The following is a 20,158-nucleotide window of genomic DNA, read 5'->3' on the forward strand; positions in this document are numbered from 1 at the left end:
CCATTTCAGTACCCTGCTTGAATCTTTAGAAGCAATAGGACTTGCATCTGCAAAAATCTGTACAACTCTATAAAACACAATATGAAGTGAATGACTAGTGAAATACTTTACTAATTCACCTGAAACAGACATGACATGCATCAAGTCTTTGGTCTTTAGGATTTTTAGAACACTTTGGAATACATTCTCCCATCGATGCATTCATATCACTCCCATTACAGCTAATGGAAATTGCACAGGGGCACAGAGAGAAGAGACCACTTGAGGTTCAGTTCTGAATTCACGTACATGACTGAGCAATGCATTGCCATGTCTGTTACAACATAAGCAATAAGTGACATTGACACATCTGAGATAAGGTTCTTTGTATCATCTATTTCAAAAACATTAAGAAATCCACCTATTCTGTGAGCCTTTCTAGCCATGGTCCCTGATCCAAAGCCTATTGAGGTCAATGGGCTTTGGAATGGGCCAATATTGACTATCTACCCCACTTTATATTTTGTTTTGTATTACGCTTGCTAATGCCTTTAGACCTTAACCTCTTCAGGAGACCTTATATTAGTCTGGCATAGCTCATCCATTGGACAGCAATGTGCTATAGAAATATAACAATCATTTAGGTGCACTTGTTTCATGTGAGCATGATGCACATTATTTAAGAATCTTCATTAAGCCCCTTCTGAAATTAATACTAAAGTTACAGTGCTAGAATCTTATTCCATTATCTTTCTCCTCCTGCCTCTCTGTGCAGCAATTTGTTAAAGAAATAATTATAAAAATGAGAAATGAATATCACTTACTTCCATGCTAGTAGTGAATGCTCGGTTTACCTTTGCTTTGATGATGATAATTTGTCCAACTCTGTTAAGACAAGTGTCATCTCATTAAGTTGCACAGTTATTACATGAACTGCACTATGATCCAACACCCACTAAAGTCAACAGGGCCCTTCCATTGACTCCAATGTGCTTTGGATCAGGCTGTTTAAACATTTGTTATTTCAGAGATCTGTCTGTGTAACATAATGGAATAACACCAATGGTAAGCAATATTACATGCCAATGCATGTTTTACTGATAATGCACAAGGCCAGTAAAAACTATGTGCAACAACAAGTAGTTAATTGTAGAAGTTTTTCTCAAATCAAACTTTACTGGGAACTTCAATAAAGAAGCTGCTGAACCAAACTGGAGTTATTCAGAAAACTGTATAGACTTAATAAGAGAGTACCTTTATATTAGAAATATACCTATATGCACCATTATGCTGTTATGCCATTATATACCAATCTCAAGTCCAGTCAGAAACTTTAGACTGGATTTCACTTTTAAGTACACAGGCACATATGCTTGTGAGGTTTGTTAAATCAGTGAGTGTACATCTATGCACAATTGCACAAGTGGGTAAGAATGTCATGGAATCTCAATGTCACTGGTATCTCATTTCTCAAGCTATGCGTAGGCTGATAGGGCAGAATTCACTTTCTTCCCCACAAACAAACCCAAAGCAGGCTCTGTTCTGTGATGCCCTGAGAATGCACTCTCCAAATTGTGGACAGGGCCAGGGTTACAGCATGCCTCCTCTGTGGCTGATATTCCAACGGAGAAACTTAAATAGCAAATACTGTCTCTTCACTTTGTTAGATCCTCAGTGGATGTAAACTGGCATAGTTCCATTGACTTCAATGGAGCTATGTTGATTTACATCAGCTGAGGATCTAGCCCAATGTATGCAATGGTGCATAAACAGGATACAGTGGGCCTCAGCTTTAGTAAATCAACCTAATTCCATTGAAGTCAATGGAGCTAGATGCATTTACACTATATGGGGATCTGGCCCAGTGTGTTTATTAATTAAACTTGGAAGAAATGGTAAAGGGAGCAAATTTGTTTAGATTAAACTAAGGGTCTCAAATTAATTATCTCACGTCCAGTCTTTTGGAAAATCATTCTGGTGGAAAATTCTCAACCAGCTCTAGAAACAATGAAGATGGTGGCCATCTTTGCTGGGGGTAGCATCACTTTCATCTGCAAAGGCCTAAAGAAGACAATAGCCATCTTGCTAAGGGCAGCCTGTTGCTTTATTGTTACTGACAGTGATGGGAGATGGGAGCCATTTTGGATAAGGGCAAAACTTCACATATTGAAGGAAGAAATCAGAAATTCATGAGTACCCTTACAACAACTAAATATTGTGAGTGTTAAGAACACTGTTGAATAATTTGGTTTGTAACTAATAATACAGATAAGGAGACTTTTTAAAAATATGATTTTTGTCTTGACAGTGTGCCTTAAAGTCTGAAAAGCTTTTGCTTAAGAAACCATAAAAGGATGCTTCATCCAGAAAATTGACACCAAATTCTATTTCTAAATGATAACTCTATTTTTCCCTGCAGTGAAACTTGTTTCTATTATAAAAATAATTTCAAACTATTTTGCTGATCCTGTAACATTTATATTCTATTCTGAGGATCTTTTGGAACATTAGAAGGGGCCAAATTCTTCACTGGCAAAAATTGGAGGAAATTGTGTCTATGTGGAAGGCAAATATAAGCCCTTGAGTAGGTGCTAGTCCTGCTCTCCATACTGCTCCTAGGCAGTTGAGTGAAATATGGATCTACAGTCACAATCACTCTGAGTCCTGCAACTAGGCAGAACTAATTTATGTGAATCAAAATAGCCACTGGGTTTGCCACCCCCAATCTCATTCATGTCACACCTTCCTCTCCTACTTATGCACCCTGGCATAAGAAACCAAAGGACTGGCCAGGTGTGTGTGTCTCAGGCAGAAATTTGCATAAACTGAATTTGGGTATTGTGCACAAAACTCCTCTGCTCCTCCTACTGTACTGCACAGGTCAGTGCAGGCTTGCCTCCTGATTGCTTCTGATTTTCTGGTTCTCTCTCATTCTGTTAAAACGAAGAGGTTCAAGTTGGTCGCCCTTCCTTTTCCCAGTATGGCAGAGAGACTAGTGTTCAGTCATTTTAGAGGCCAATGTCTGAAATGATATCACAAGCTAATTCCATGACATTTTTAGAAGCAGTGAAATAATCTTCATTATCTTTATTTTTTTAATATGCTATGCAGGTAGATTCCTCTAATTTGCTGCCTGGACATCAGAGGTCACAACATTTCTAGCAATCTGATTTGTGGGGTGTCTATAAGGCAGACTTTGCGATATGAAAGGCTGTTGCAAAGGTGGGGAAAGAAGAAATTAATTGCCTTCTCCTTTGGTCCACTCTCAGAATGGGATATATGAGTTACAAAGCTTGCCTCAGACTGAGGGCCTCTGAAACAATGAGACTCCAAAAAGCTGCCTCTCCTTCAGCTGGCTCTGGGCATTTGAATGGATATTCAAGAACACTGGTCATAGAACATTGCATTTTAATTGATGGGAACATTTTGAAATGTACCAGACTGAGGTTTTGGTGGGGATACATGGTGAATAAAAGAATTTAAATCAGATTATTTTAAATGAGACAGTGTTCATGCTATTACTATGAGCTCACACAATGTAAAAAGACAAGGAGCAGGAATTCATTCTTTCTCTTGGCATAAAACTACCTTTCCCAGTATACAGTTTAAGTTGCAGAAATTTCAGCTTCAAAGTCAACTGAAAAGAAGTAGTCACAGAATAGATATCTCTTCCCAAAAGATTTGGTAAGATAATGTAAGTAAATGAAATATTAAAGCAGGAAACACTACACACTATAATCAAGGTTAAAGGGGATAGTTATTAATTATATGAGAAGTTTAATTAAATCTTCCTAATTATACATGTTCAGCACATCACAGGGTAAGCCCTACTCCACTCAGGATATTAAAGCTGATCTATGGCTGAAACACAGTTAAAATATTTAAGGTCTAATTCTGCTCTCAGTTATAAGAGTGAAAATTCCATTGACGTCCATGAGGGTGGCAGAAAAATGTGACGCTTAGTTCGTTAGTAGGACCTTTTGTTCACAGCTTTCCAGAGAAGTGGTTTTCATTAGAAAGCAAAATGGAAAAGACTGTAGTTGGGAAGAGGACTCTTGAGACTGGCTTTGTGAGGGAAGTCAAGGATCTCTTAGGTCTCTTCCATATGGCAATGTTTATGCATGTCTCTTATCAATCTTACTCCTGGCCTTAGGTGAATGTGGATTTAGAGGGCCCGATATTCAGCACTATGAGTGCACAAATGTGTGCTTATTCTGAATGCACAATTGCCAATAGTTACTGCAATTACATCACTTCTGTAATCTTGCCGACAATTACCCAGCTGTATGTGCAACTGTGATAATTGCAAACTCTGCTACAAGGATTGCATCAAGAGGCACATACAGTCTGCCAGGCTGAACTTAATGATATGGGAGGATATGGCCCATGACAGGTGAGCTTGGCACTCCACTACAAAGGAAGCAGAATATTAGCATGCCACCTTGGCCAACAGGAGAAGGGAATGTATACACTAACTTGGCCTAGCACATCTCCTGAACCCTACATATGGAAACTGATTTCTAGTCATAGTCATACTCGAATACGAGCAATAGTCATTATTATTATTATACAATTCTGAAAGAAGGGCCCATTCCATATATCCTGCCTTCTAAGAATTCAATATTGTAGCTCAGTACTTAAAAGATGTCAATGTTCCAAGGGTTAATCATTTTTTTTTAACCTAGCTACATTCAAAGTACATTTTTGTCCTGGCTCAGTGCACTAGTGGTGCAGTGGGCCAGACTCTTATAATGCAGTAGCAAATTTGGTATCTATATTTTTTAAAATGGGAGTGAATCTGAACAAGAACAATGCCTTTTTTAAAAATAAACTCTTAATTAAAGAGTTAATGTATGTTCCACATTGTTATTATCAACTGCAAACAGTTGGCACTTACAGCGCAAGACTTTAGCCTTTAGAAATCTTAGTTCCCTGGCTGAGAAAGAGTTAAAGCAGAAGTGAAAGATTTTTTAACCCCTGCACTATCCTGTGGATTCACTAAACATACAGAGTTCGCAAATATAAAATTCCTCTTTTATGCCTTTCTGTTACCTGGATAATTTTTGTAACCAGCTGAAGAACAAATAAAAAGAAAGAAAGAAATTGAAAGAGAGCTTGCACCTATCAAAAAGTCACACAGCATCTATAATTGAAAGTATTCCTCATTCAAAAACTAATAAAAAATTGGCTCGTAGTATTCATTTTAACCAGGGGCAAAAGTCATTGGGCCTTACGTTTCTGACCTGTTTTCTAGTTTATAGGGTCAAAAGTAACTACAGTTTATTTTAGACTTTGTGAAATTGATCTTTGCCTTCCAGCAAATGGGCGAGTTAAGCCCAAGCACCGTAGGCAAATTTCTAGAATGAACCCTGTGCCTGCAGGGAAATCATTGAACCACTATCTCAGATTTTATATGCCTTGGTTAATCTCTGTTAAATAGAAAACAAAAGAGGACTCTAAACTGATAAGGTTTGATAATTACTATACAAGGTTCTACCTGGCAGTCTCTTCAAATTGTATGTCATCCACTGACGCTGTCACACAGGACACACCAGCATGTTTTTCAGCTTCAAAGAGAGAGAGATAAAGTGCAGAGTTACTACACTAGATATACTGCTGCAAACATCTCACATATACATATATTGTAAAGCACAGTGGTCCTGATTCTCCTCTCAGTCACTTCAGTGTAAATCCAGAGCAACTCCCCTGATGTAAATAGATCAGAATCAGTATTTACCAGGAAATATCAGGCCTGCATCAAGCAGGAGACCAGAATGGATTATTATAATCATCCCTTCCAGCCTTAAAATCTATTAATCTATGAAAATTGTGTGATCTTACTCTAAAAATGGTTAACTAACAATCCAACATAAGAGTGAGGAGAAGTACTTTGCAGGAGAAAATCATAAAGACCTGATAAAAAAGTATCATAGGCACTGTAATTGTAAAAAAAAAAAAAAAAAGAAGTATTTGTATCATTATCAGATGAAGGGTTACAGCCAAACAACTGAGCACAATGCTGATGAGAGTTAAAACATCATTTCAATTTACATATACTGACAAAAAATGAGTTATTTGTTTATCTGTGCTTAGATATCTTTGGGGCTGGCCAGTCAGTGCTTGGTGAAAGACTTAGGGAAAGGAAAGTTGGCTTTATGCTCTCCTTATCCTGGAGCTGACTGAGTCCAGGACAGTTCCCAGTGTAAATTAGAATAGTCAAAGGGCTGCTTTATTTATGCCTGGATTCTGACATTTTGGCAGCAGGGGATTACCAAGGCATAGCAGCACCCAAGCCCATGCTCCCTATGCCAAGGGACTGTGAGAGGTATTGTGTAGAAGTCATTATGGAAGCGCTATATCACTCAAGGATTCCCCTATGGAAGCCTATATCACTCAAGAGGGAATTTTCAGGTGGCAGGATCTATTGGCTTTATAGCCACTTAATGATGCCAGATGCAGCAAAAAGCAGCTGGAGGAAGGTGGCTCAGGGTATTATAAAAAGGAAAACTGAAGGGATTTAAATCACATTTTTTTTTTTACCTTAAGCTGTTTTTCCTTCTTGTTTGGCTTAACATCCTGGTGCCCCGAGACACTTTCTTCCCTTTAAAGCAATTCTTCAAGCAGCAATCAATTAAAATAATCCTCACTTGCTTTTCTCCCGAAGATAAAGCTCTGCCATGCACTAGCTGCTATGACCATGTGGGTGAAGACATGTCACATTCTTGAGTTTTCTTTTTGATTTTTAAGAAACCAAATCTGCAGTCCTTATTCAGTGGCAAAACTTCCATTGAAATTCACTGCCACTCAGGGCCTGCAGAGGGCCCTATGCATTACTTAAGCCAAATGTTATTGGTTTAGTGAGTCCTCTTTGCAGGGGTAAATTTAATCCAAAGTGATTGTGATTTTTGTCTGGGTCAGGACTGAAGGACTGGGTTCATTCTATATTACTGCTTGAAGGACTCCATTCTCCTATCACCCCTGTTCCAACTTACCGATTCCCTCCCTCAAAAAAGTGTATGTAGGTATACAGATATAGCTCACGGTAATATCAACACAAGTACATGACATACCTATGTAATCATGTGATCTTATACTTTTAACATTTGTTCTTCCTTCCTTTAGTCCCACAACTGTCTGTTATTTTCATTTGTGTGAGTTTTGTTTGATATTTAAATAGTGACATATTTGATTGTGAACTTCTGGTTGTTAAAATCATAAATAATAATATTAATATTTTAATGAGGAAGGCTAGTTTTGAGAAGGAAAACAACTCCTTTGCTCTTAGAGCATTAGAACTTGAAATCTATCTCCATTATATAAATTAATAATTTGTGTGTGTAATGGGATTGCTTCTGTGATATTAACAAACTGTTTTCCAGTAAGAGTCACTAATAGGGACAACAAAAAGGGGAGAAAAGTGAAATACAGGGGCAAATCCTCAGCTGATGTAAATTGACATATCATATGATAAATTGAATCAGTTGAGGACCTGACAATTCAAAGCAGGGAATTAATCTAACAAGCCTTCTTAGATTAGGCTTCTGCCTGTTAAAATAACTAGTGCTTGATACACCAGGTTTAAGGGTAGAATACACAGCCCTGAATGACTATTTTTTTAGAAGAAATAAAAAGCATGTTTATGAATAGCAAACAGCTACATACCTAGAGCAAACAGCTACATACCAGAGTACTATGCAGGACAAATTCTCCAGCACTCTCATATATTTATATGTATAAATAGATTAAATAAAGCTGTTAAATCACTAAAAGTTGCAAATACCTACACAGTGGTAATACTACAGTGTATGAAGATGCTATTCAGATACAAGATATCTGCTAATCTCCTCAACGTTTATAATAGACTATTTGCTAATATATGGAGTGGCACCTGTAAATGAAGTTCATGGACAGCAGAGATGGCAAAGAGTTGAATTTGCTTAAGATTTTAAATGTAGCACTGCAGTTTAAAAACAGCTATATTGATAAACATGCATGGGCATACTGTATATACACACATATTCTGTATACTGTAGTTTGAGTATGGGCAACTCTGTACCAAATGGAAATCAATGCATTTAAAATTGAAAGGACAGAAACAGAACCTTCTGATTTCATTTTTCATTGTCTCGTATCTTTCCACTTCTTCTTCCCCTTTTTCTACTTAAATGGGACCACTTCATTTTTCTGTAATACCCTTGACAATCTTAACCTATCTATGGCATTTCTGAAGGCAGCACTTATCGTATTATATGTAGGCAGAGTTCCTGGCAAATGGGTTTTCCCTGTCTCTCAGTTTTGACTGTACTCCACTAGTGCTTTTGTCTCCTTTCTTCCCATTTTTTTCTCTTGTCTATTTCCTTCATCCTTTTCTCTCTACTGTTGCTCTCTTCTCTTCACCTTTTCCAGAATCCTCTACCTACTCATCACATTGTAATCCTCCTCTCCTTCCCCTTTTCTCTCTCACCTATATGTCCTTTTCCCCAAGTTGTTACTTTCTTTTGATCCCAGGATTTTTCCTCTCTTGTTACTGCTCCATGACATCAAACAGAGTTTCATTTTAAGGGGTAATGAAATCCGTAGGGGTTATTTTAGTTGAGTAATCCACTCCTAATTGCGAGCATGAGTGAATTTTCCTACTGGACCTCTTTCAATAGTCTGTAGTGGGCTGACATTTCTTGTAAGCCTTTCTGGCATTACATTGCTACTTCAGTCACAAGGTGCACACGATTGCCTAGTAAAGAGGGAGGGCAAGAGAGGGTCTTCAGATGTTGGCTGAAGCCACCCTTGAAAGAAAGAGAATTGGCAGATCTGGAACATATCCACCAGGATTTAGCAAATTATGTACAAGGGTAGTAATTTGATATCATGCAATTCAAAGAAAATAAAAATACCTGTAAATCCAGCATCTATAATGAGCTCCTTACTATGTGAAATAGAGTTCCAAGGGAAGTGGTGGAAGCCCAGTGCTTCGAACTTTTAAATGTGAAGTGGACAAAACACTACCAAATGTACTGATGGGAAAATCTTACATGATCTAAACCTCTAGTCCACTTCTCATTCTACGGTTTAATTGAACAATTTTCATTCTGCTCCTTTCCCATAGTAAAAGAAGCAGTGGAACATTGTGAAATTAAAAGGCAACAGTTTTAAAAATGGGTGAGAATACTTTTTTCCACGCAAATTACAATTCACTTGTGGAATGTATGGCTCCAGGGAATTGCTGAGATGAAGAGTTCTGTAAGAATTTTTAAAGAATTCAATATTTATATGAACAACCAAAACTTTTGCAGCTGGAATAGCTAGTTCATATAGTTACAATGGCTCTCAGTCCTCAAGCTCCAGGTCCTAAAATAGTCACTTAATGGGCACAATTTAGGAATCTGTCCCTTCCAATAATATAGCTGTGTGTAATTGGCTTAAAGCAACATATCCCCACTGCCACACACAAACACCTTCTGAACCATCAAGTGTAGGTCACCCACTGTCAGAGGCAAGATACTGAACTAGATGAACTAGTTTCCAGCATAGGAACTCCAAGTATAAGTGGCTACGAAGCCAAAGGCTGGGCTCCTTCCCTCACAGCAACAACAATGCTCTCCAGCCCCATGGCTGGGTGCTCCAGTCTGAGCCATTACCTCTGGAGGGGGAGGAGGCTGCAGCCTAGCTGGACAACAGGCTCCAGGGAAGCCAAACTAGCTCCTCTTGCTGGTTTAACAAGAGCCCCCGGCAGGCCAGGGCCTTAGTGGGGTTCTCAGCTCCCAGGCAGGGCCAATCCCAGCAAACACTGGAGTCCCCATCTCTGATGAGTCTCATCCTGCGCTGGAGGGACTATGCTTGAGTGATTAGAAGAGGGAGGAGCTAGAAGTCAGGACTCCTGGGTCCCTTGCCAGCCCCCCTCCACCCCCGATTTGCCTTGGGAAGGTCCCTTCCCCCTGGAATCATGGAATATCAGGGTTGGCAGGGCCTTCAGGAGGTCATCTAGTGCAACCCCCTGCTCAAAGCAGGACCAACCCCAACTAAATCATCCCGCTCAGGGCTTTGTCAAGCCGGGCCTTCAAACCCTCTAAGGAAGGAGATTCCACCGCCTCCCTCGGGAACCCCTTCCAGTGCCTCACCAGCCTCCGAGTGAAATAGTGTTTCCCTCCGTGCCTCAGTTTCCCCCTGCAGCCAACGTTCAGCTCAGGGGCCGCGGGACGCCCCTGGAAGCGGCAGAGCGCTCCCCCGGGCGCGGGATGGTGCTGGGCCGCTAGAGGGCTTCCCAGGCCAGGCCGGGCGGCAGCGCCGGGTGCCCGCGCGCCGGCGCCTTACCTGCGAGGCAGGCGGTGGTGTCGATCCACTTGAGGAGCTGGCCGGCGCTGAGCTCCCCGCGGTGCGTGGCGTGCGCGGGGAGGATGGTCTGGCACATGTGCACCTGCCCGCTGCTCTGCCCCTCGGCAGGCTCCATGGCTCCGCCGGGGCCCGGGGGCGGCTGCTCCCTCAGCGCTGGCGGAGCCCGGGTTCCTTCTCCTCTTCCTGGCGCGGCTCGCACAGGGACCGTCCAGTCGGGCTCGTGGGGTGTGAGCTGCACCCGCGTTGCTGAGACTCAAAGGCCAGCCGGTGCCCTGCGCTCGGCTCCTCCCTCGCCCCGCCACTGCGCGGGAAAGGACTTCAACGCCGGGCGCGGTCCCGCCAGGCTCCCTGCTCTGAGCCGCCGCCGAGCCCTGCGGGGTAGGAAGGCGCAAGGATGGTGAGTAGGGGTGGGGCCTGGCTTGAAAAGGCTCGTCCTTCAGCAGATCTCCAGGGGAGCGCGCTCTGTGATGGTCAGTGGCACGGTGGAGGCATCGGGGCTAGGGCTCTGAAAACACCACTCACAAAAAGCGAACAGTGTTAAGAACCATTAGGAAAAGGGTAGATAATATGACAGCAAATATCACAATGCCACGATGGAAATCCATGGGACGCCCACACCCCCAGCACAGTTCTGGTTGCCGCATCTCAGAAAGATATATTAGAATTACAAAACCTGCAGAGAAAGGCAACAAAAATGAGTAGGGGTATGGAAGGGTTTCCCTAGGAGGAGAGATTAAAAAGACTGGGACTGTTCAACTTAGAAAAGGGAAAACTAAGGGGGATATGAGAGAGGTTTTTTAAATGATAAATGATGTGGAGATAGTGAATAGGGAAGTGTTATTCATCTCTTCACATAACCAAAGAGCCAGGAGTCAGCCAATGAAATTAATAGGCAGCAGATTTAAAACAAACATTAAAAGGTACTTCTTCACACCGTGCATAGTCAGCCTGTGAGCTGGTTGCCAGGGGATGTTGTGAAGGCCAAAACTATAACTGGGATCCAAAGAAATATATAAATTCACAGAGGACAGAGCCATCAATGGCTATTACCCAGGATGGTCAGGGACACAACCCCATGCTGCGGGTGCCCCTAACTTCCAACTGCCAGAAGCACCGGGCATATGGCCACTGACAGAAACAGGCTACTGGGCTAGATGGACCATTGGTCTGGCCCGTGTAGCCATTCTTACATTCTTATGCAATATGCAGTGGCTGCCACTAAAAGGTCAACATCTGCTGATGCACCACACCCTACGGAGAAAAACATTGGCCTCTTGGAGTACGTCTGCATAAGGATAAAAGACCCAAGACACGGAGTTAGCTGACTCCAACCTTGCAGGTCCCAGAGCTCAGGCTGCAGCTCCGGACCAAACATCTACACAGCAATTTTTCAGCCCAAGAGCCTGACCCATATGAGCCCAAGTAAGCTGACACGGGCCAGCCACAGTATTTTTATCCCTGTGTAGACATACCCATAGATACCAAGCTGTGGTCGAGGAGTCTTACTACAAAGCAGTTAAGACATTCTCTTCTAACTTTAAACTAAATAACAATGGATCACATTTTAGATAGAGAGAGATGGAAATCATTAGAGCAATGCAGACCGGAGAAACTTTGAATGGGATTAGTGATCGTTTTCATGTTAGATTAATAGCACCTAGCACTTTTCATCTGGGGAGCTCAAAGTGTTCCTTACGAAAGAGAACACGTATCATTATCCTCATTGGACATCAGAGGAAAGTGAGGCACAGACAGGTTAAGGCTTGCCAAGGTGAACAGCGAGTTAATAGTAAATGTAGGCAAGGATTCCAGCTAGTGTGACAGCCAGACCAGTTTCCTATTCACTGAACCTCATTGCCACCCAGACTGTTTATACTTACAGCATTGCCTGGTGCTGCAAATACATTTTAGCAGGTGTTACTGCTGAAATATTTATAATCTGACATAATTTTTTTGAACTCTCACGCATTCATATTGTCAAAGCCTGACAGCACCACCAATGGGTGTTGTATATGTAAGTGCCCCTTATCACTGTGAATGTTGATGTTTTTTCTTTTGACATCTGCCTCTGCAGTAATGACCCGTAGGTCAAGCATCTCCTGGCAGTTAATAACTGGCTGGAGGTTTTGCAGAGGACCCATCCCAGGAAATGCCCATCTCAGATGTCATTCCTCCTATTCTAAACCATTAATACATAAACACAGTAAAGAAACAATAAAGTAATTGCCTTTGCATGGGTCATAGAGTCCTAAGTTCAACTGCATGTTGCCATGGATACAGTATTTGGGTTGCAGATATTATTTATTATGTATTACAATATTGCCTAAAGGCTTAAGCATATGAAGTGCAAGGGGTGAAGCATGGAGGTGTTTGTTGAAGAGGCAGAACTAATTGATGGAGAAGATTGGCATTGCTGGCAGATTGAAGGCAGCAGTCTATGACATGTTGAGATAACAGAATGGACAAGCAGAAAGGGCTAAATTGTGGAGGGCCTAAAAGAGAAGCTTGTATTTGATGCAATGTTAATTTTTTTCCCAGCACGTAAAAACCAACACAGGCATCAGTAAAAAAGAGGATTTCATTCTCAGTATTTCATGAAGTTTGAGAATTGTTTTATCCTTTAATTTTTAAGACCTAGCGACATCCTTTTCTTCATTAGTTCTTACCACAAGCTTTGCAAGTTTATTAAAAACATACGTGAATGAATTTACACACAAATGCATTTAAATGATGTTGAGGATCCAACTTTAATCCACAAAACAAGGAATTACTGAGTTTTAGGCTGATAAACCATCTTTGAATGGACCTTACTAAGTCATAGTTTTGCAGTGCTGTAGAGATTCTCTTCCCTCATATTTGTTACCATCACTACACTATGGCATGATTCTTGCATTTTTGTCAAACTACACTTATAGCAAGTTACAGCCAGTTTAGCATCATGCTATATACACCTCAGAGGAAACAGATTCTCCCAATCTCCACTTCACTTATTTCTATTCTCTGTTGCTTCAGAATGAAGTTTGTTCTGAATTCTTCTACCCTTTTGGATCTGTGAAGCAAATAAAAGCCCACAATAGGGTGGCATAGCTTTAGCCTTTGCTCTGATGAACTGTGTATAAACTTTATGCAGTTGGTATTTCTTTTCCTTCCTTGTCTGCTCAGTCTCAGTCCAGATGATACAGAATCAAGCGTCTAGCCTTTCAGGTCATGGATATAAGATCTCAAAATGGAGTTTCATCAGAGTGAATAGAGCGTTTTGATTTTTAAAAAACTTTTTATTAAGGCAAAGTTACAAAAAAAGGTTAACATGCTACATTGTACATTACTTATTCAGGATCAGGTGACTAGTCAAAGAACCTGGCTAAAGATTCTGGCTTGCTGGGTGGGGAGCCCTTCTCCTTTACATACACTAAAAAGGATGAAATATCTAAATACCTATCCACTTTTTGGCACTTCTCTTCTATACGTATTTGTGGCTAAAGCCTTTCCATTACAAGGACAGTCCATATTTTACTAAACTACAATTCCACAGGAGGAGGAGTCAATTTTTTCCAATAATGTGCAGTAATAAAGAAATTAATTTGTTGTTCTGTTGAAAATGTAGATCCTTTCCTGGAGCATTAAGTAGGCAGGACAGGGGATCTCTAGGAAGCCAGCATTTTGTCATAAAATTAATCTCTTTAATTGTTTCCTCCCCAAACCATCTAATTCCAGGAAACAACTACCACATGTTCAAGTATGTTCCCCTTTCTCAGCAACCTCTCTAACAGTGTGCTTACATAGTAGCAAAAATATGATGGATCTTAACTATAGTCTAAGCACATAAGAACGGCCATACTGGGTCAGATCAAAGGTCCATCTAGGCCAGTATCCTATCTTCCGACAATAGCCAATGCCAGGTGCCCCAGAGGGAATGAACAGAACAGGTAATCATCAAGTGATTCATCCCTTGTCATCCAGTCCCAGCTTCTGGCAAACAGAGGCTAGGGATACCATCCCTGCCCATACTGGCTATTAGTCATTGATGGATCTATACTCCATGAACTTATCTACTTCTTTTTTTTTCTAATGCCATCTATACAGTAATTTATAAAAAAAAATTGTATGAGCTATACAAATTGAAGATGTATGTCCCCTTTTCCTTATAGAGACCCACTAGATCCATTTCTTTGTCTAACTCCCTCTCCCATCTTTTCATCTGGGTTGTTAGCAACTTTTTTTTTTGATCCAATTGTATATATCTTAGAAATTGTACCTTTTGTTCCAGCTTTCAAGACCTAGACCAAAAGCAGTTAAAGGCTAAATAGATCTGCCTTGTACCCAGTTCTAATAAGAAAATGTTTGACTTTGTAAATATTGAAAATACAGGATTTTTATATTACTTATATTATTACATATCTCTTGGTATGATTTCCAGTCAGGACATAGGAACAACTGCAGAATTGAGCACTTTCAGCTTTTACCCACAATGAATAGTCACTTTGATATTTCCTAGGGATAAATTCCTGATTATTAATGAATGTTGCAAATGGAGAGGGCCTCAGTGACAGGAATTTAAAAAAAATTGTTCAAAATTGGTCTGGATAAAAGGGTGATTTTTTATTTTTTGTGGCCTAAATTGTCTAGGGGTATGATACAGGGTTGCCCATTATTTCCCCCGTTGTTTGCTTTGGCAATGGAACCATTTGTAGTAATATGAGAAACAGGCCTTTGGTAAAAGGCATCTGTGATACTTCCTGGGGGCATCCAGGGTTGTGAGGCACCTCACTACCACCTGCCCTCAGAGCGAGGAAGCCTTGGTTATGGGGGTCAGGTCCCCAATCCCACTGGCCATAGGCAATACAAACATGGCCTTCCAAGCCTGTGCAGGCCATGCTCTCTCTCTCTCTCTAGGTTAAATAATAGGCACAATCCAACCTGAGTGGGTGGTAGGGAAGTGCTTGATAATCCTAGGTGCCCCAGGAAGCATAACAGCATCACAATGCCTTCTGATTAGAACACAAAATAGCACACAAACATCTTTTTATGGCAAATTACCATATGTGGAATAGAGTACAATGTGGAATAGTAAAAGACTGGGGGAATGGAACAAATATGAAATTTCTTGCTTTGGTAAAGTAGCCTTGGTAAAGATGAATGTCCTCCCAAAGTTATTATTGTTTGAATTAATCCTTGTTGGGATAATTTAAGGGATAACTTGTCTTTTGCCTGACTCTGTCTATAATCTGTAAAATAGTTTCCAAATTTACTGAGTCATCCTTATTCAAGCTTTCACCAAGATTATTATTTGTTCCCTCACTGGTATTGTTCACCAACATTTAATTTGGCCCTGCTGATCAAAGATTTGGTCCATAAGATATCCATTGTCTGCTGTGAGATTAGAAGCGGCATAACTGTTGGACTCTCAAAGCAATGTAAAGTCTAAATTTCCTCACATATAACCCTTCCAGAATTCCCTGGAGTAGTACATGTGCTGGGTGAGCAACGGGAAGAGCTCTTTTATTCTGTGTAGAAGGGTCCTGAAAAAAAACCAAAACAGATAACTTCTCTAGTTATTTCTGAGGTAAGGGAAGGCTTTTAGTTTAAGAACACGTCTCAGAGCTCTATGTATCCTCTAGTTTTTAGGAAGGGGAGTCATTGGAAAGAGGCCATGATCTGTAAGAAGTATGGGTTCCACTTCAAGAAGGGGCATAGCTCTACAGGATCCTTACCAAGAGTACAGATAGTTGCCACCACTTTGGGCATAGCAATGAAATATGGAAAATAGTCGACTACCCAACTAGAATGACAGCTTGTCTACATGGAAGAGTTAATCCACATTAACTCAAGTTTCTCCAGTGCAAAAATGCCCAGGTACACATGACAGAATTCATTACAGCACACTAACACCAGATTCATCATGAGCTCTGGAATCCTTTTCCAAAGTGTATTAAGATAGCTGTGAACTGAGTTAGTTCAATCTACTGTTCATGTGCACACAATGCTGAAGTGCACCACTTTGGCAATCCTCCATCTGCTATCCCACACTGCTTTGCAGGTGTCTGTTACTGACCTGTTTCCCTGTGTGCCCTCCACTGCTCTGGGGTCAAGTTGACCTGATGTTCCCTTCCCTGTTTCAGAACTGGTATGTGGCCAGAATTTGCTCATTTGCTCCTGGATTTGAGTATATCCACATTGCTATGATATAACTCGGAAGCTTTATAATGTGCCTCGAGCAGCCACTTGGAGCTGTGCTGAGCCCTGGATCTCATTGCCATCTGGGGAGAAGCATCAGTGTAGCAAGCTTTAGGGGCTAGCCTCTGGAAGAAAGATGTCTTTGAGGACATTGCAAAGCAGATGTCCATGAGGAGTCTCAACCAAGGCACTGATTAGTGCTAGCTCCAGTAAACAGGTCAGGAGAATGTACGTTAAAACAAGGGATGCAAGGAAACAGTCCAGCTGTGGAAATACGACCTATGAGGGTTTATTTTTCCCTATTGCCCCAGCCATGGCACCGACAGTGGCCAGACCCCCAAGAACAGAACCTTTCCCAATGGCCAAGTGGCTGGCTGACTTGAGGAAGAAGCAGAGAACTCGGTGGGAAATCTTTGCAGACTTCTCCCCAAAATTGAAAATAACTCAGAGTTGGGGGTTGTATTTGATGTCAGAGAGCAAAAAAGACAGGGAGCTATCCTGAAGAGAAGAATGAGGGGGGATTTGATAGCTGCTTTCAACTACCTGAAAGGGGGTTCCAAAGAGGATGGATCTAGACTGTTCTCAGTGGTAGCGGATGACAGAACAAGGAGTAATGGTCTCAAGTTGCAGTGGGGGAGGTTTAGGTTGGATATTAGGAAAAACTTTTTCACTAGGAGGATGGTGAAACACTGGAATGCGTTACCTAGGTAGGTGGTGGAATCTCCTTCCTTAGAAGTTTTTAAGGTCAGGCTTGACAAAGCCCTGGCTGGGATGATTTAGTTGGGGATTGGTCCTGCTTTGAGCAGGGGGTTGGATTAGATGACCTCCTGAGGTCCCTTCCAACCCCGATATTCTATGATTCTGATTCAAAGAGAGCACTGAAGTGGCCAGAAAAAGCACCACAGTGGCCAGAGATAGCATTGCCATGGCAAAAACCACTGTGGAGAAATATAGGGAGATGCAGAAGCAATTCCTGGAGGCAATATAGAAGCAGAATGCTCTGCTGCAGCGCATGCTGCTAGCGGGCACACAGACAATCCAGTGCCCTCATCACAGGGTACTGGGAACACCACCATATGTTCCCCACTGTACCCTGGCAGCCTTGCTTCCAGAGGCCAATTCACTCCCTGGCTCAAGCTCAGGGCAGCGAGAACAGTTGGTCCTGGGAACCCAGCTGACATCAACTAGCCCCTCTTCTGCCCTCTAACTAACAACTTAGTTCTGTAGTTCAACTCAGCCTCTTCTCCTTTTCCCTGCCACTCTCAGTTCTTGTTGCTCCATTCCCACTTAGCCCTTTTGGATACTTACATCTCTGAGTGGCAATTCAATACTGCTGTGCCAGTGTCAGTCACTTAGTGGGCCTCCACACTCTCCTATTCCCCTGGTCTGGATTACATGAAACCTGACACTTTTACTTGCCCATATATTACCTCTGCTTTTTGTTCCTGGCTTCTGGGCAATAGACCTTTTTCCCAGGTGCATGTTAGTTGATTGGACCTAATGGTGACTTCTTCACACAATGCACAGTTAACCTGTGGAACTTGTTGCCAGGGGTTATTGTGAAGGCCAAAAGTATAACTGTGTTCAAAAAAGAAATAGCTAAACTCATGGAGGATAGGTCCATCAATGGTTATTAGCCAAGATGGTCAGGGATGCAACTTCTGACTGCCAGAATCTGAGACTGGACAACAGGGGATGGATTACTTGATAATTGCCCTGTTCTGTTCATTCCCTCTGAAGCACCTGGCATTGGCCACTTTCGGAAGACGGGATACTGGGTTAGATGGACCTTTCGTCTGACACAGGGTGGACGTTCTTATATTCTTATGTCTGAGCCTACGGGACACAGTTGGTAAGGAAGCTCTGACAAAAGTACAGGAGGTGCTGAGTCATGAGTTCTCATAGATTTTTTAGTGGGGACAACTTCCAAGGAATAAGATAGTCCAGTAGGCCATTTACTCCTCCAGCTCCCCTACCACAATTCCATTAGTCTTCCCAAACCTTCCTTGTGGGTACAATAATACTTGGCTAACATGCATGTGTACAATAAATAACCGTAAAGCCAGATTAGTTTCCTCCGCTCTCATAGATTTCCTTTCTCCTGCTTTTCCACTTTGCCACTGTCTGCTGAAGTAATTTATTGGGGTCTCTTTCTTCCTGCTGGCTGTTCCTCTCCCTGCATCTTCTTATTTCATGGCAGCCCCTGCTAGAGGCTCCTAGGCTTGTTTCTCTTTCTTCATAGCTACAAAAAGAAACTGAACACATCTCTGTCTATTAGGCATTTATATGGCCCCTCTCAGAGTATATTAGCACCATCAAGAAACTAGGCACAGCAAAACTGTGTGATTTGCACAAGGTCACATAGGATATCTGCAGCAGAGTGGGACTTGAACCCAAGTCTCCTATGGCACAGGGCAGGGCCACTGTACCATCCTTCCTCTCAGTTGTGAAGAAAGGGGTGGAGCTAGCAGACGTGACCAAGGAGGATTCTGTGGACCACGGTTCGAGAGGCCCGTGTTTCTATTTACTGAACTCAAATATTGGAATCATTAAAAGAAAGCCTTAAACATGGCAAAGTCAAGACTACTGCAAGAGGTGGCCAGTATTAAACGAGTGGAAGAATTAGAGGAATTGGATATTTTGGACCATGAACTGGTAGTGAATTAAAGCAAATTAAGCCTTAACACTGTGGTTAACAGATTTTGGAAGTCATTGCCATTCAAAAGCAGTTTTATAAGTTTATACATGTCAAGACACGATTCTCACCTAATTAGTTTGCAGCTTTTTGCACAGACCTGAAAAAAAACAAAACAAAAAACAGAGGTGCAATTTTACATGCAGCTAAAAAAAAAAAGTGTACTAGCAATTAGATTTTCATCCCCTGATAACATGACTTTGTAATTGAAGCAACATGATTATAAGAGCTTTGTATTTCACAGTAGCATATCTCAGGAGTGCTGTGAAGTACAAGGCACAGTAGAGTATTTTCAGAGAAAGTGTGGCAGGAGGAGTTAGGAACGTGTTAATAAAAGATGAGCTCTGTGTGTGATGTGGGTAAATCTTCTGTAAAATAAAGCCATTAGAGCTAGAAAACAAGTCTGCCTGGAGCAACAGTACTTAGTCTTACAGTTACACAGTTAAACCAGTGATAGGCCCAAACAGCAACATTTGGCTCCAGATGAGAATTTCACCCAGTTAGGTTATTCCAAGGGATGTGGAGGAGGTTGGGCTAACTCTTTAGAGAGCTAGGGGCTAGGTTTGAAGCTCTGGTTTGAACCTAAAGTCCTCAAAATTCAGGGATATTCTAATCTGGAGTTTTAGTTCAAGCCCACCTGCACAACCCCTTTCAAAATGTGCTATATCTAAACAGATAAAGGTTGGATCAGAGTTCCACTAAACCTTGGAAAATTACAGCCAAAAAGCAGTGATAGTCACGCTGCAATACATACGAAAGGCTCTTAAAAATCCTTTGTTATAGATGACTTCAGCAACTGCAGGACACATTTTGGCAATGGCTCTTTTGGGTGATGGGTTAACTATTGGAATATCAATTATTGAAATAACTCAATGCAGCCACAACATATAGTAATGCAGCATTAATAGTAAACACTCATATATTATTGAAACAAATGTTTGAGTGCCTGAAATTAAAAACATTCATATTTTACAACTATAC

General features: G+C 41.5%; 1 protein-coding gene across 3 annotated transcripts in view; it reads right to left on the minus strand.

The window, feature by feature from the left end:
- Positions 1 to 10,674, minus strand: part of ACOT12 (acyl-CoA thioesterase 12) — a 37,870-nt gene extending 27,196 nt beyond the window's left edge. Inside the window, exons 1-3 of one of the 3 annotated variants that reach the window (XM_038402444.2) lie at positions 10,288 to 10,674; positions 5,477 to 5,546; positions 804 to 864 (exon numbers count right to left, since the gene is read on the minus strand). In XM_038402444.2, the coding sequence (XP_038258372.1) occupies positions 804 to 864; positions 5,477 to 5,546; positions 10,288 to 10,423 (267 nt within the window). In that variant the 5' untranslated portion in view covers positions 10,424 to 10,674. Of the gene's footprint in view, positions 1 to 803; positions 865 to 5,476; positions 5,547 to 10,094; positions 10,212 to 10,287 lie in introns of those variants that run through there. The other 2 variants (XM_038402442.2, XM_038402445.2) reach the window with 2 other exon arrangements.
- Between the last annotated feature and the right edge of the window lie 9,484 nt (positions 10,675 to 20,158).

Source organism: Dermochelys coriacea, chromosome 5 (assembly GCF_009764565.3).
Source record: "Dermochelys coriacea isolate rDerCor1 chromosome 5, rDerCor1.pri.v4, whole genome shotgun sequence".
NCBI classification, from domain to species: Eukaryota; Metazoa; Chordata; order Testudines; family Dermochelyidae; genus Dermochelys; species Dermochelys coriacea.